Genomic DNA, 16,174 nt, shown 5'->3' with positions numbered 1-16,174 from the left:
AAAGCAATGCAAACTCTACTAATATGTCTTGTGGTTTTCTCCCAGTTTTGACTTAAAAAGCTGATTACAGAACCATAATTTATCAATTGAAACTTCAAAATAACACTGGAATTTCTTATGAACAAGACTGATACTGATGTAAGTGTACAGATTCCAACTCCTACATTAAACATAATAATTATTGCTGATTTATTTATTTATAAATTAACTCATTGTATCTACTTTGGACACAGAAAATAAGTGTAGAACAAGTTAATAATGCTTATTAAAATAATTTTAGTTTTAAGTTCGGTGAACTCATGCAACATTCGAGCATATAACTATATAAAAGAAATTATTATGCTATCCTACTTATATTATTTCAGAAACTTATCATCATGTTCCTAAAATTAGAACTTATCCTCATCTTTTTATATACTATATAAATAAATGAAGTCTATAAAAGGATGTTGATCACAAAAACAGCCAACCCCTAAGAGCAGGACAAAACTAGGATGAGTTTCGCACGTCAGTTCCATTGAAGCCTGTACATGTGATATAAACATATAAATATCAACACATTTCCCTCTTTAATCACAGAGAATTGAAAAAGAAGCATTTATTTTTTCTCTTCAATCTTTCATCAATCATGCACAGATTTCTGTCAATCTCGTCCAAATCAACCTTTCTCAGAAACCGCAAGCAGCTTCACCTTCCCTTTACTTGTCCAATTTCCTGTGCCACTCCAAATGGGCACTCCTGTTTTCACTATTTGAATCAAAAGTCGGCTTCTTTAGGCTCCAGGATCGGTCTTCATCGGTTGTTCTCATCTGGGTACTTTCCAAATCGTTTTAATTTGAGGGAACATGAAAGAGATGGAAATGGGTTTTTAAGGTTGAAGGGTTTAGTTGGGGAAGTGAGGAGTTTTAGTAGTGAAGCTGATAGGGAGTCTATAGAGTATGATGTTGTCATCGTTGGGGCTGGCCCTGCTGGTTTATCTGCTGCTATAAGGTTTAAGCAATTGTGTCAGGAAAAGAATGCTGATTTCTCAGTTTGTGTTGTTGAAAAAGGTGCTGAAGTTGGTAAGTTTCTGTCATCTTTTGGGAGATTTTGTTCATTGAGGTGTTATTTTCTTTAACGTTTGCCTGGTAAACTTTAATTATGTTGAGTGCAATTATAGGTGTTTAACTGTGGCATACGTTGCCTGTGTGTAGTTTGCGTTGTGAATGGCACTTTGAATCATTTGGTCATGTTGACTCTATTATTCTTTTTGTTAAATCTGGATTGTATTCTTTTTCTTCCTGTTGTTTGAATTTCAATTCCTAGTGTTTACTTGTGTTCATATGATTAATATGATAAAGCAATCTGTTTGAAAGTTGAAATATGAACACTTTAATTTCACTAAGAAAATCTGAAAAAAGAAAAAATGACAATGCCTGAATGTCTGCAATTGGATAATCAGTATAGGCCCAAGAGAATGGCAGGGCTGAGAGAAGACAAAAATTGAAACGAAGCATCTGCAATAAGGTTAGGTCACAGCAGTTGAGAAAAGAACCTGGAAAATGATGGCTTGGTTGTTGAGATTGAGTGCCCTTGAGTATTACTGTTAGGGTGTAGCATATCTCCATCCAAATGTTGTTGGAAACTAAAGAGGGGCCAAAAGACTTATGTGAGTTGATGTTGGAATGTGGTTTGGGAAAAATAATATTTTCTTATAATAGAACACAATGGCATGACCGAATTATGGAGTGCATTTGATTATGACAGTTGAGCTTGGAACTTTATGGTATACTGGTTCTCTGCTGGTTCTCTTGGAGTCTGTAATGCTCCAGAATGTGCAAGTTTAGCTCTGAGCATTTATAAAAATTGCTTAATATTTCTATGTGATTGCTTAGCAAAAAATGTTAATTCTATGTGATTCTAGGTGCTCACATCATATCTGGAAATGTTTTTGAACCTCGGGCATTGAACGAGCTTCTCCCACAATGGAAACAGGAAGAGGTGCCTTTTCTTTTTGTATCTTCCTTTTAGAATATGTTCATTTATTCATCGTATATTAAAGACTGGTACACTTGAACCTGGCCGGTAACATAGGCGATCTCAACCATACATATGAGACTTACATAATATCTGACATAAGATAGAATCCCTTTTCCCTCTATGGCTTATGTGGATGATGTAGGAAAGGGTTGCATTCCCTACATGGTCTTTGTCAAGTTAACGCAAGAAACCTCACAAAATTTGTTCTTTAACCATTTTTCATGTTTCTGCTCGGCCAAATTGTTGCAAATCTTGGATGAATTCTATGGGAAATAATTGTTGTTGCATAACATCAATTGTACGAATCCTTCTCAACTCTTGTATACTTTTCTAACATCTTTTAAGCACTTAGTTTATACCTATAGCTGAAAAATGATTGCTTGCTTATTATCTTTTACGAGAAAATGAAGGATATATCACTGACTATGCATAGATTATGAAAATTGTTAATTCTTCTTGTCTTCTCCTTTTACTTTATGTCATTTGCTCACTTTTCATGCAGGCGCCAATAAATGTCCCTGTGTCTTCTGACAAGTTTTGGTTTCTTACAAAGGATCGTGCAATTTCACTTCCTTGTCCATTTAATAACAAAGGAAACTATGTTATTAGGTATTTATCTAATGCTCATGCACCATGCTTTGGACTTCTTCTTCTTCTTGGAAAATAAATTTGACAGTTGACTATCTTCTGTATCTATGCTAGATTGCAGTGGGTCTTTTTCTTTGTGTTCTAATAATCAAAGTAAGCTGATAACAAACTTGCAACCAATTGATTGCAGGTGAAATTAAGCTATAGCACTTATATTAGCCTATGGGCACATGCAATTGCTTCAATGAAATTAACATTTTATTGATAAAATATATGAATAATGTGACACTTTTATAATAATATTCATAAGTTATGTACATTTATAAGCCTTGAATGAAAATTCAAAATAATAAAGAAAAGAGTATAAAGAAAAAAAAAGGCTAAATTAAGGAAGTAAATGGATAAGATGTGGCAGTTTGGAGTCAACTAGAAAGTATTAATGAACACAGGAAAATGTTTCTAATATTAGATATCTATTGCCAAAGAAAAACAGTTCAATGTAGAAACCTAAACTTAATCCTGATGAGAACGTTAAACTTGCAGAAAAGCAAAGTAAAAAAGAAAAAAAAAACAGGTAATGAAAGTTACAAATACGTATCAAATTATTCAAAAGCTTTACAATATATTGCCAAGTGATTTATGCCTTTGATCTAGGGTTGCCAACAAAAGAGGGAGAAAATTATGAGAAGTTACTTGGAGTTGCACGTTTTATTTTTGTTTTGTTTTACACATGCTCATTTTGTTTAGACATTTGTTCGACATCTTGTCGCTGGTTTCTTTTGCTACAAATTCTTCTCCCATTTAATGGCATCAATTTTATAATAAAAGCTTAATGTCGTGGACCTTGTTATGTAGCTTAAGTCAATTGGTGCGATGGATGGGGGTAAAAGCTGAGGAATTGGGAGTAGAAATTTATCCAGGTTTTGCTGCCAGTGAGGTACTTCTATTTTATCTGTCTTGTTGCTGTTCAATTTTATGTTGGCTGTATGAATGACAAGGTGTGCCATTGTTCAGATATTATACGATGCGGAGAATAAAGTTATCGGAATTGGAACTAATGACATGGGAATCGCCAAAGATGGTTCTAAAAAAGAGAATTTCCAGCGTGGTGTAGCATTAAAAGGCATCTCTTATTTTCTCTCTGTCTGTGCCTACCCTCATTTTTTACTAACTCACCCCCCCCACCCCCCCCCCAAAAAAAAAAAAAAAAAAAAACGAAAAAGCCAAATTAACAAAAGTGGACCTGCGTGCACTCCACACAACTCACATGTTGCTTCAGAAACCCTTAGTGCAATAGTCTCCCAAACCTCCTGTTAACATTCAGATAGAAGGGAAAAATAATAACACCTCATAGAACACATATCCTTGCATTATTCAAAACTTAATTTAGAAAGTGGGTTTAATGTGCTTGGAGAAGCTCAGCTTCCTTTCTAAACAAATGCTATATTGGTGCCTTATAAAAATAGAGGGCTTGTGGAAACAAAACGGTTGAAACTTCATTTTCTGGTTTATAACGGAATTTATGTTGGTGAGTTTATACGTGTATAAGTTATCTAACTTCTAGATTCTATTAAGTTAAGACTTGATGGTAGGATTGGCACATTTCTGTTTTTTTGTTATTATTATTTGAATAACTTAGTTAACTCTTAGTGTCATTCAGGATGATTATTGTTATTTCATATTTAGGTAACTTTTAGTTGCATATGTGACTTATATTTCTCCTTGGAATAGGAGATAAAACTTTTGTAATCCTTAAATGCACAACGTTTTTGTTCACATTCACAACATAACATAGCAAGAAAATAAGAGTATGTAAACTGATCTCTCCAGCTTTTTGGGTGCAATGAGAAGCTAGAAAGAAGATGAAGATCAAAGCTTTTCAAAAAGATTTTTTTTTTTTAGCCTTCAAAATTTACTCCTATAATTAGATTAGCATCATACCATCGTAAAATAGCATATTTGACCTCAAACGACACTTAAATTATAAAAAGTAGATCCAATGTCATCAATTTTATTAATGTGAATGGCAAGTGCCATTTTGTTTCAAAATATTATAAATCAACAAGAAAAAGCAACTTTTTAACTGTTTTCAAAAAATAAGAAGGGGAAGAAAGAAAAAAGAAAACAAATTGGTAATGATATTACACAAGACCTGAGTTATTGTATTATCACTGTAGCTGCATCCATATGCATGCTAGTGCAACATGCACCTGTATGCAAATAGACCTGAGTTGAATGTGTCATTCTTCTGGTCAGAATAAATTTCCTTTTAATTCCTAGACCTCTGTGAAATTAGGTTTTATGTAGTGGACTAAGCCACGATGTTAACATGCAGGTCGGATCACACTTCTAGCTGAAGGATGTCGAGGATCATTATCACAGGTTTGCAGGAAGAATTTTGTTGCTGAAGTTGCTGTTCTAGGTCTAAGTTTGCTAGCTTTACTGGTAAACAATTCATGCTAATGGTGGCCATTTTTTGAATTTTCTTGAACAGAAAATGATGAAAAAGTACAAGCTGAGAGAGAATGTGCAAGCTCAACATCAGACTTATGCTCTGGGAATTAAAGAGGTAATATCTTGTTATATCTAAATCATATATTTTGCTGGGTTGGATGTGTAGGTATTTATATGTTTTCATTCTGAGATATAATCTTGTGCTAATAGTTGCTGAATATTGGAGATAATATTTGTTGATATTGTTATTCCGTTAGGTTTGGGAAATTGATGAAAACAAGCATAAGCCTGGTGCAGTTCTCCACACATTAGGTTGGCCGTTGGATTCCAAGACTTATGGAGGTTCATTTGTGTACCACATGCAAGATAGACAGGTAATCAAGTTTCTGTTGATGCTTTCCGTTTTATGTGGATTTTTCAAACTCCAAGTGTTATTCATCTCTAGTCCATGGAGAATTTCATGTCCCATATTAAGTGCCAGATTGCAAAATTTGCAGGGTGTTCATATATAAACAAATAGATTAAGCTGGACTCATACTGCATTGGGGATTCAAGTCTTCAAACTGGAAGTTGTACATTCTGGTGTCATTTTATATTTTTTTTGCACGTAGCTGCATTTATAATGAATTAGAAGGCATCGGGTTGCAAAATGCCAGGGCCTAATTTAAAGGAGGGAGAGGTGTTCTAGGGAACTACCATTATTATCGGAAGTTCTTTTAATGCTCTAAAATTCATTTCTGATTGATCTATGATGATGGGTATGTACAGTGAAATTTTGGTACAAAAGGGAAAAAAAAAAGAAAAAAAGAGGATGAAGGAACCTAAGTTTGGACAGCTGGCTAACCCTGTGGAGAGCCCTATTTATGAGCTGTTTTTGATAGTTGAAACTTAAGACTAACTTTATGAAACATTTTAGCAATAAGATGGTGTCAATTACAAAGTCAAGCAGAGAAAAGGCTATGTCTTCTTGGTAGGATCTTGATATGTGCAAATGAAGTAACTTCATCATATTTAGCAAGGATATAAGTGAACTTTCTTTTCATCCCATTTGCCACACCAATAATTTATGTGATGCAGGAAACTCTGTAGCATTGAATTAATAACTATATTTGGTGAAATAGCTTTTGGCCTGTGCACTTGACCACCAGTGTTTTTAATCAAAATAATAGTTTTTTGCTGCTCTGGTATTTTATATGTTTCTTTGTGAAAATGATCAATAAGATGGGATCTATTACCAAGCCAACCAGACAGAAGACTGTATGTTTTTCTTGGTAGGATCTTGGTATATGCAAATGTAGTAACTTAATCATATTTAGCAATGAAATAAGTGGACCTTTTCTTCGTCCCTTTCCAACACCACTAATTTGTGTGGGAGTAGGAAACTCTGTAGCATTAAATTAATATCTATAGTTTTTGATAGAGATTTTGGCCTTTGCACTTGACTACCAGTTTAATTTATGCTGCTCCATTATTGTACGTATCAGTAGTGCTCTGATATAGATGCTCCTTATCATTGTAACTAGTTTTTAATACTGATATCAAAGGGATATATTTTGGTTTGGCAAACTGAGGACCATAAGCCTCTCCCAACTTCTACTTAGTTACTATTTAATCCCTTTAACAAAATTGGAAAGACTGAGGCACAAGGAAGCATACCATCATGTTGGATAAGAGTTAAGACTGTTGTCCTCTCTAAGTCTGTCAAATCTTTAGCCCTCATGCAATCTAAATAAAGGCTCAGTATTAGGTATGCCTCTTATTCGTTACCCACCTGAAATTTGGACAAAAGCTGGTTTGAAAATTTAACTAAGTTCTATTTTATGTTGGTAAATTTTGTGTGAAATTCCCTTACCAGCTGCACGATGGCTCAAAAAACAATTTCTTATTCTTCAGTATTTTCATGGCCGGTGTCCTTTTTGTGGTTATTTTCTTCACTCTGAAACCTTTCAGTCCTTTTGGCAATGTCATTACTCTCACCATTGTTGCCAAATCATCAGCTATTGTTGATTTACACATTGCTGGGCTTGCAACTGTTTTGTTGGTTATACAAGTTTAAAAGCATTATCATTGACAATAGGTCATCATAATGGTACTGTCTTGGGAGCTCATTTATCCCTTTATTTTTTGGTTGAGCTTGCAGATTTCAATTGGTCTTGTGGTTGCTTTGAATTATCATAATCCTTTCTTGAATCCATATGAGGAATTCCAGGTAAACGACATTTTAAGTCTTCTAGAACATTCAATGAATTTCTTCTGGGTCTTTACGGTTTTGGTCTTTTTATAAGTGTGTGCATGGAACATGGATCTATTGTTCCATTTTCTCGAATATAATTAAGAAACTATTTTATGCATATTAAGTTTGTTAATTGTTCCCTTCATTTTTCATTTTCCTATTAGTTTTTAACATGATTATGCACGTGCATTTGTGTTTTTGCATTATCTGAGCATCTCAGCCGTACAAGTTCATTTCAATTTTTCCTCTTTTGTTTCTTTCATCTTATCAGAACAATTGGTCAAGTCAGGTGGTTTGAATTAAGCACCTTGTCATATATGTATAATTCTCTATTTTATTGCATGAAGAGATTGAGTGTTCAATCAATCCTTTTTAAAAACATTTTGCCTGGATTAAATAGGTCAGATAGTTTGCTATTATATTTTAGTTGGTCTTTTAATTTGCCGGTTGCTGTAAATAATCCAGAAAACTGATGTCTGTCTTTTGAATTCAGAGTGTCTCATATGCAAAGCAAAAGAATCTTGTATCTCAATCCTATTTCTCTTTAATTTTGTTTCCTGGTAGAAACTCAAACATCATCCCTCAATCAGACCTCTTCTGGAAGGTGGGACTGTGCTCCAGTATGGGGCTCGGACATTGAATGAAGGTGGTTTTCAGGTGAGTTGAGCAATCTTCCACTTCTCAGTTAGACTTGCCAGAATTGCTCAAAAAAAAGCTAGCAGAAAATAGAAAGTTGTTTTCTGAAGTTCCGAAATGGCTAGCACAGTGAACTACTGTCAATACGGTTTTTAGAGTAGATTTCGTGCTTGTTTGGCCTGGTTCTTTTTTAGCTTATCTGCCTCTTAAAAGCAAAAACTAGGCCAAACAAGAATTTGGAGAAGCTCTTAAAAAAAGAAGCAGCTTTTTTTTAAAGAATAAAATTTTGAAAAAAAGGGCTTTAGAAAAAGCTCCAGAAATGAGCTTTCTCTCCTCTTTTTTTAAAAATGCACCTCTTTTTTAGGAGATTTTTTTTATTTCAAAAATGTCCTCATCTATTAAAAATAATTCCAATATTATCTGTATTCATTTTTATATGATTTATTATTAATTATAAATTTTATGTTATATAAAAATACTTTTTATACTTTTTATAAATAAAAAAATAAAATTAACTTTTTTCCATTATGAACAAAGGAATTTGTGATTAATAGAAATTATTTATTAAATACCCTTTATGATAATTTTAATCAAAATTAGAACTTATATAAATTATTTTGTCAAACAACTTATTTATAAAAAAGAACTTGTAAAAGTAAATTTACCAAACAGATTTAGCTTAATTTTAAAAGCTATTGTTTTTCATAAGAGCTTCATAATAGCTTTTAAGCTAAAAAAAAGCTAGGCCAAACAGGCTTTTGATGTGCCTAGGAATAATGTGTTAGACAACAGCTGTGACCACTATATGAACTCTTGCAGTTTGTTGATGATGATCTGGAGAACAGTTGTGCTGATTTATTGCTATAATCACACTTTTAATTATGCTTATGTTTGTCATTTCTGTTTGGTTATTACATGTTATGCATGTATGAATACGATGCTAGTTAAATTTCAGTCTGTTCCATATCCAGTTTTTCCGGGAGGAGCAATTATTGGATGTTCCGCTGGTTTTTTAAACGTTCCAAAAATAAAGGGAACGCATACTGCCATGAAATCAGGTAAATAATCTAATCAATGTGATTGGTTTATATGTTGTTACTGATTCTTATTTATTTATTTTTTTGGTTAATGCATATTAATTCTTTTATATTTCCACACAACGGCATTCTGAATTGATGTTAATTTAACCTTGTAATGTGAGATAGATACACTATTTTCAACCAATGAAGTTTAAAGGAATAATGTCAAATAAATTCTCAATTCAAACATAATATTTATGTGGGCTAGCCTTCCATAAAATAATAGTTCCTTTTCTTGTAATTGTTTTCTAAAATATTCAAAGATTGCAATAAAATGACAAAAACTGTATGTATATCAACTTCTAGAAGAACTCAAATGCATCAATAAACGCAAATAGAGTTTTTTTTATTATTATAAATTTACTTCATAAATCAGACATGTAAAATGCCTGCATTTTGAGAATAAGCTACCATTGGTATGTAATGTAATTGCGTGCTGCCACATTTTCATTTCATTTGTTTATATATATAGCGGAAGGACATGGAAGGAGTGATTGCAACTGTTTTAGGTTTTCATAATATACCAAGGCAATGTATGAGACTGATAGGATGTCTTCCACCATGGCAGAATATGCATATCTGAAGTTCTTTGTCCCTTAATCATATTACTAACATGCCAATCTAGGGAGCAAGTTTTGCTGGGAGAAAATATCTTTTAGGATCCTGGCTCATGCAAATGATCTGTTTTTGTGTCCTTAAATCTTATTTAATTCCTTTTATCGCTAATGTATAGCCCTCTGAAGATTTCCAGGTTGCTATATTCCATCAATTTATTGGTTCATTGGTTGCTCAATTTAGATGCTAAACACAGCTAATTTTGTATCTGAACAAGGTTCCCCATCATCTAGCGTTTGCAAAAGTATTGCTTATGCACAAGTCCGGCATTCACAAATTATATGTATGTTTGAGACTTAGGAAGGCCATTTTCCTATTTACGTTACACCAAACATTTGCAAGTTGAGGAATTGCAAAGTAGTTTGCTGCTAAATTTTAGTTGTTTTATATTAGTTATGCTACATAATTGTGCCCTTTCACTCCATTTGTACTGCCTCATAGTCAGGCTGATTTAAAGAATCCAAATCTTTTTATATGACTACTAAAAACATTTTCATGGTGTCTTAAGTATCAAAACTTATGTTAAAAGCTATGTAGACAGAACATTCCTAGGCTTTCTTGAGTGGAAGTAATTGCAGGGGCATGTTTCTAACAGGAATGCTAGCAGCGGAAACTACTTTTGGTGTACTTCATGAAGGTTCCAATATGGAAGCATACTGGGATGCTTTAAGAGATTCATGGGTGTGGGAAGAACTCCACAAAGCTCGGAATTACCGACCTGTAAGTAAAGCATTTCAGTATCTTTGCCGTTCATAAATCCATTTCCCCTGGTTTTTGTAATGCTTGTTCTATTCTTTATACTGTTTTCATTTAAATGCCTTTAGGGAGTTAGGTTGATAAGAAAGATTAAGAAACCCATTTACTTTAATTTGCTCTCTTAAAGGAATCACATATTCTTGTGGTGGATTAGTTCATTTTCACCTTTCATTTATATGTCTAACTGGTAAGGTTACAGGTGGTGAAGAAAATTTTACAAGACAGTCTGGTCATTTTGAATAATTTGTCTGGACATCCCACTATGTGGGTGGCAAATTTTGATCAATTTGGACTTACTGGATTGAAAAAGAAGGAGACTATTTAGTCAAAGTCAAAACATTGATGTGATTTTATGTTTTAAACATAGTTTTATTTCCTGTAGGCGTTCGAGTATGGGCTTTTTCCAGGCCTAGCCATAAGTGCGTTGGAACAGTAAGATTTCATCTTTTTCTGGACATAGCTTTTTTGATAATTACTTTTTGCGCACTTTGTTTTTCTCTAATGTAAGTCTCACACTGTATTTTCTTGTTGCAGCTACGTATTGAAAGGAAAATCTCCGTTTACGCTTAAGCATGGGAAACCTGACCATGAAGCAACAAATGTAAAGGAAACTTTTTTTCTAGTTTTCAAGAATGCAAGTGAGACCATAGTAACAAACTCAATGTTTGGATTTATCTTGACCTAGGAATCAGTTGGTAACCATGTTAGAATTCTTTGCATACTTAATAAACAAAAATCCCAGTTGTTTTGTAGATAAAACCAGTCAATAGGGAAATAAACAAAAAGCACTCTTTGTAGTTCAATACTATGTCAGGATGTCTCAAAGATGCTGTGTGTGAGCCTAATCCTGTGAAATTCTTAAAAAGATTTTTTCTTTTTTTGTACAAAGCATAAATACTGTTCTTAGTGTAGATTAAGAATGACAAAAACCAAGGTGCACAGGCTGTTGGACAAAACGATAATCATGTAACTATAGTATCATATTATTTTGTTGCATAACTTGGGGAACTGATAAGCACACTCACTATTGCAGGTTGCAAGGTTACATTCCCCAATTCAATACCCAAAGCCAGATGGCATTTTGTCCTTTGATGTGCCGACCTCTTTGCACAGGTGAACACTGGAACTCCTGGCATTATGTTAATTATCTTTATCTTAATTAGATTTTTTTAAAAGCTTAATTAGTTATGTTAAGTTCAAAAAAATGTCAAAGTATGATTTTCTGCCATCCTTCTTGATCTCTACATTGAGTTTTTATGTCCGAATCACCTATTTTAGCATATTCCAGTTAAAGCACATGAGGACATGCATTTAGATGGATATATACATAAATAACACACACACACATATCTGTACATATGTACGTATGTATGTATGTATGAAGAAGCTCTTTTTGTCTTCAACAATCCAAAGGAGATGTGCTTAAATATAGCCTTAAGCTTTTTGTAAGTTACAGGTTTGGGGTCAGAAATATGAGGCAAAAAGTGTCACTTTCAACGGTTTTTTCCTTTTTTGGCACGTATGAATTTTCAAAGTAGTTGTGCTCTTTTGATGGAGTGATCACCTGCTTATTTGTACATATTTCAGCGGCACATGAGATGTATGCAGCAAAGATGCTGACCAACATGCAAAATGCATCATTACTATCTAAATTCTGGAGATGTGAGTCAATAGTATTATCCAGTGCACCATTCATTTAACAGAGCTTGGTAGAGATGTTGCTTTTACAGAAATGGCTATGGTGCAACCAGTTTCTAATAAAAAAATGCACTCTCAATTCATTGCACCTAACATAGGAAGTTCCATATGTGGATCCTGTATCCAAATGATTAGGGCTTTCTTGACAAACAGAAACACAATAGCTGCTGGAAGCATAGGTCAAACTATGAGAGTATATCATCATTATTAATAATGATAGAGGTAGCGTTCTGCTATTCCTCAGTTATTTTTCATTTTTTTCTCAAGCTATTCGTTAGTGATTACACTGTGGTGGAGTCTTCTGGCCCTGAAGAAGGCCTATTTGAGTTAGAGGCCCAAATTTTGAGCTTCACCATCATTTTCATCATACTAGTCATTGTTTGTCAATAAAGGTAATGATCATAATATTTTAATGGAAAAGTTATGAGATAAAGTTATAAAAAATTATGATGTTCTTTTCCAAATTTGTTTTACTATCATCATTCTGGAATCCATGGGAGGAGTGTGCTATGTAGAAAGCTGGCAGTACCACAAAATACTAATACTCCATGGGTTGACTGTTTTGTTTCACTGACTGTTATAGCTTCCTTTGCATCAAAAGTGACCCCAGATCTGGACGCTGGTCAAAATAGTAGCAAGTGGCATTCTCCTTTTAGATTGGATACCATCCAAATTATGGGTAATGAAGGAAAGGGACAAAATGCAGTATGAGGAAACTGAATTGATTAGGGAAAAATGCATATTCTCTTTTTTCATCTGTCTCCATTCATGTCTGATATGTTTACTTCTATTTGCATTTTAGGAGCAACACAAATCATGACCATGATCAGCCAGCTCATCTTCGCCTGAGGGACCCCAATATTCCTGCAAATGTAAACTTGCCAGAGTATGCTGGACCTGAGTCACATTATTGTCCTGCCCGTGTATACGAGTAAGTTTCTTATTATGGTTTTTGCTACAGCTAATCTTTGTATGATATTCCCTGAAAACCATTTTTTTTTTACATCTTTGTTCGAATTGAAGGTATGTCCCAGATGAAAAGAATCACCTGAAATTGCAGATCAATGCTCAAAATTGCTTGCACTGTAAGGTAATATTCAGAACAATTAGTTGAAACTACCTTAAAAATTTCCTTTCTCCTCGTCTATCTGTTTGTTTGGATAAACCAGGTCTAGTGTTGTTTTTGAAGAATAAATTAGGTCTAGTTTTAAATTGGTATTGGTTTTTCTCTTTCCTTTTCCTTAATCTTTTTCCCCACTTACGCTCCTCATCTTTATGTAACATCATATGTTAACATATATAAGTTTTGTGTTGTATGAGCTGTGATTGTGAAGCACTATCTGAAGATGAGATGAGATAATTTTAACGCCTGAGATGCAAGAGAAAGCATCAGAAGTTTCTTTGTTGTGCCCTCTTTTCCATTGTTCCTTAAATGCAAGGTGCAAGGGCCATATTTGATTTGAATTCTGGTAATATGACAAGTTGTAGTTTCTGCAAATGTGCCAAATCCTCTTAACTGCTTGCAAATTGTTCCTCATGAATCAAATTTATGATGGTATAATGGGTTATTTCATCTAGTTTTATGCATATTTCAAGATGATGGAAGCTTAAATGGCTAACTCGTTGATCCAAAAGCATGCACCTAAGGTTTTAGTCCCTCATTTTCTGAGTCTCTAAAGGCAATTTCCACATTAGAAATAGAGCTGTGCTTTCTTTGGGTGTAACTAGTTGCTATTGTTTCAAGAAGTTATGTTAAACTGATTTGTATCTCTGTGAGGCAAAATTTAACAATGTTGGTTTGAATATTTTTCAGGCATGTGATATCAAAGATCCAAAGCAAAATATTGAGTGGACAGTGCCAGAAGGAGGCGGTGGCCCAGGCTATTCAGTCATGTAGAATAAGCGCCTCTCTTCATCCTCGTTGCAAATATAGTTTAACTTCAGAACAAACACATTTTCTTGGAAGTAATAAGTCCATCAAAAATGGTGGGAATTATACACCAATAGAGCTTATCAAATGAAAAGCACACATTGGGGAATACTATTATTCCATGTACTGAAACTCTCTTTGAACCAAACTGAGCATGCTTTTGGACTTTGCTAAATAACCTGAAAGGAAAAGGAAAATGGGTGAAAAGAAAAAGAAGATATCAAGACCAAAAGGTCAGATTAGAGATTAGTAAAGCAACAATTAAGAAAGACTCAAACCTATATCACACAATTGTGGTGAAAGAGGAAACATGTTACAGTATTTCAGCAATTGCCCAATGAGAGCAAGCTTGAGTCTCAAGGTAGACATGAATTTTTGTAATGACCTTGTGAGGTGACATGTCACTTATTTAGCATGCCAATTCATCTAATAAAAACATCATTATAAATAATTACGAAAAGGGTATTTGGCTTGATCGTAAATTGCATATATTTTTGCTCAAAAAAGTAGTGGACATGATATTTTTGTACTCTGTATTATTTAAAAAAAAAATTCTATGTTAAATCCAAAAATTTATATTTAAAAAAGAATAATTAAGTATATTATCTCATTACTTCAATAAAAAATTATTATACTGAGATACTATATATTTCATGCTTAGGATATAATCATTCATTAATTTTACAAGTTAAGTTTCGTATTGTTTCATTTTTATCTTCTACTTCTGAAAAACAAAAAGCTACAAAATATGACTAGAGACAATAGTAAATAAAAATATGCTTGAATAACTAAAAATTAAAGATTAGTATTTGTGATAATATGCAAAATGCATGATTTTATTTTTATAAAGAACAACTGTATTTCAATATATGCCACATTTTTCATTTTAATCAAATATGTTTATAAGCATATGGTCATATTATACCCAAAAAAAAACCGTTTAGTCATATATATTATAATACAAATAAAAGGACTTATTAAGTTTTAAAAATATATATATATATTTCTCATTGCCATTTACTCATTTTACTCCCTTCAGGTTTTTATTTATTTCAAAAAAATTAAAAAAAATTATTATTGTACACTCAATTGATGAGTGTATTAAATTAAACAAATTGATGAGTTTATTATCGAATTTGCTTAAAATTAACCTCAATTGTTACTTGGTTTATATATGTATATATATAGGACTATATGAAGGGGAACTTTTTAAAATAAAAATAATCTATTAGCCATAAGTGGTAGTGAAATTGTCGTGGTAGTAGTGGCATGTAGGATTTGGGATTTGACTTGGATGTTTGATTTGATGAGATGTCCAGGAATGGGATCAGCGTCCAAAAGAAAGGCTTTCTCTCTGCCACAAGTTCACATCCCCGTGAGTGCACAGTCTGGGAGAATGATGGCAAACCGACAGGGTGGATCATCACGGACTACACTTCATTCCCCTATAAATAATACTCTTAGGCTAGCTTATCTCCTCCCAACTTCCAAAGTCTCTGAAAATGGAGAAATTCAAGAGCCTGGCTTCTATAGCGACACTACTAGTTGTTGTAGCTCATATTGCTATATTAGCAGATGCTCAAACCATATGCAACATGCCTGCTTCGGGTTTGATGGCATGCAAGCCAGCTGTGACCCCTCCCAACCCTCCTCCCCCAACATCCACTTGCTGCTCCGCTCTCTCCCAAGCTGACATGCGCTGCCTTTGCTCCTACAAGAACTCCCAGCTTTTGCCTTCCCTTGGCATCGACCCTAACCTTGCCATGAAACTTCCTAGCATGTGCAAGCTTCCTCATCCCGCAAATTGCTAGTCTGTCAACCTAATGCTTGGAAAAAACAAAGACATGCATATAAGGCTCGACTTCAAGTAATCAATTGTGTTGAAGTTAGGCCTTTTCCTTTTCCTGTTTGTTTCCTTTTTCCTTTCTATTTTGTTCCTGATGTACGACCGTGTCGTGTGTGTGTTTCCATTGGTATTGTATAATCATAACGTACTTGTAATATCATGTACTTTTCCTGAGATTTCTCATCAATAATCTTTTACACTATAATGTAAGAAATTGTCTTGACCCATCTACCTATCTATCTCTTCTCTAGCAATCTAAGCTTGGTCTAGCTATTGTTATAAGAACAAGACATACCCAAGGCTCTTCATTCTTCCCCCGG

At 33.8% G+C, this 16,174-nt stretch overlaps 2 protein-coding genes across 4 annotated transcripts; both read left to right on the top strand.

Moving 5' to 3' along the window:
• On the top strand, positions 472-14,156 carry LOC18602455 (electron transfer flavoprotein-ubiquinone oxidoreductase, mitochondrial). 3 transcript variants are annotated; one of them, XM_007033843.2, is made up of 18 exons: positions 478-1,061; positions 1,904-1,980; positions 2,522-2,628; positions 3,463-3,544; positions 3,622-3,730; positions 4,943-4,989; positions 5,102-5,176; positions 5,319-5,435; positions 7,202-7,270; positions 7,859-7,951; positions 8,886-8,988; positions 10,220-10,344; positions 10,763-10,812; positions 10,915-10,981; positions 11,414-11,493; positions 12,881-13,009; positions 13,102-13,168; positions 13,892-14,156. In XM_007033843.2, the coding sequence occupies exons 1-18, from the start codon at positions 629-631 to the stop codon at positions 13,973-13,975; spliced, it is 1,914 nt and encodes a 637-aa protein (XP_007033905.2). In that variant the 5' UTR covers positions 478-628; the 3' UTR covers positions 13,976-14,156. The 3 variants fall into 3 exon arrangements, with proteins under 3 accessions (XP_017975284.1, XP_017975285.1, XP_007033905.2); XM_018119795.1 differs by lacking the exons at positions 13,102-13,168; positions 13,892-14,156 and adding an exon at positions 12,662-12,757 and having other exon boundaries at positions 472-1,061; positions 12,881-12,975; XM_018119796.1 differs by lacking the exons at positions 12,881-13,009; positions 13,102-13,168; positions 13,892-14,156 and adding an exon at positions 11,968-12,008 and having other exon boundaries at positions 473-1,061.
• On the top strand, positions 15,475-16,082 carry LOC18602454 (putative lipid-transfer protein DIR1). Its single transcript, XM_018118818.1, has one exon. It carries the CDS (start codon positions 15,511-15,513, stop codon positions 15,817-15,819), a length of 309 nt encoding a protein of 102 aa, XP_017974307.1. The 5' UTR covers positions 15,475-15,510; the 3' UTR covers positions 15,820-16,082.

The sequence above is a fragment of the Theobroma cacao genome, chromosome 4 (genome assembly GCF_000208745.1).
Source record: "Theobroma cacao cultivar B97-61/B2 chromosome 4, Criollo_cocoa_genome_V2, whole genome shotgun sequence".
NCBI lineage: Eukaryota > Viridiplantae > Streptophyta > Magnoliopsida > Malvales > Malvaceae > Theobroma > Theobroma cacao.
The sequence above is the reverse complement of the archived record's forward strand: the minus strand, read 5'-3'. Positions and strand labels throughout refer to the sequence as shown.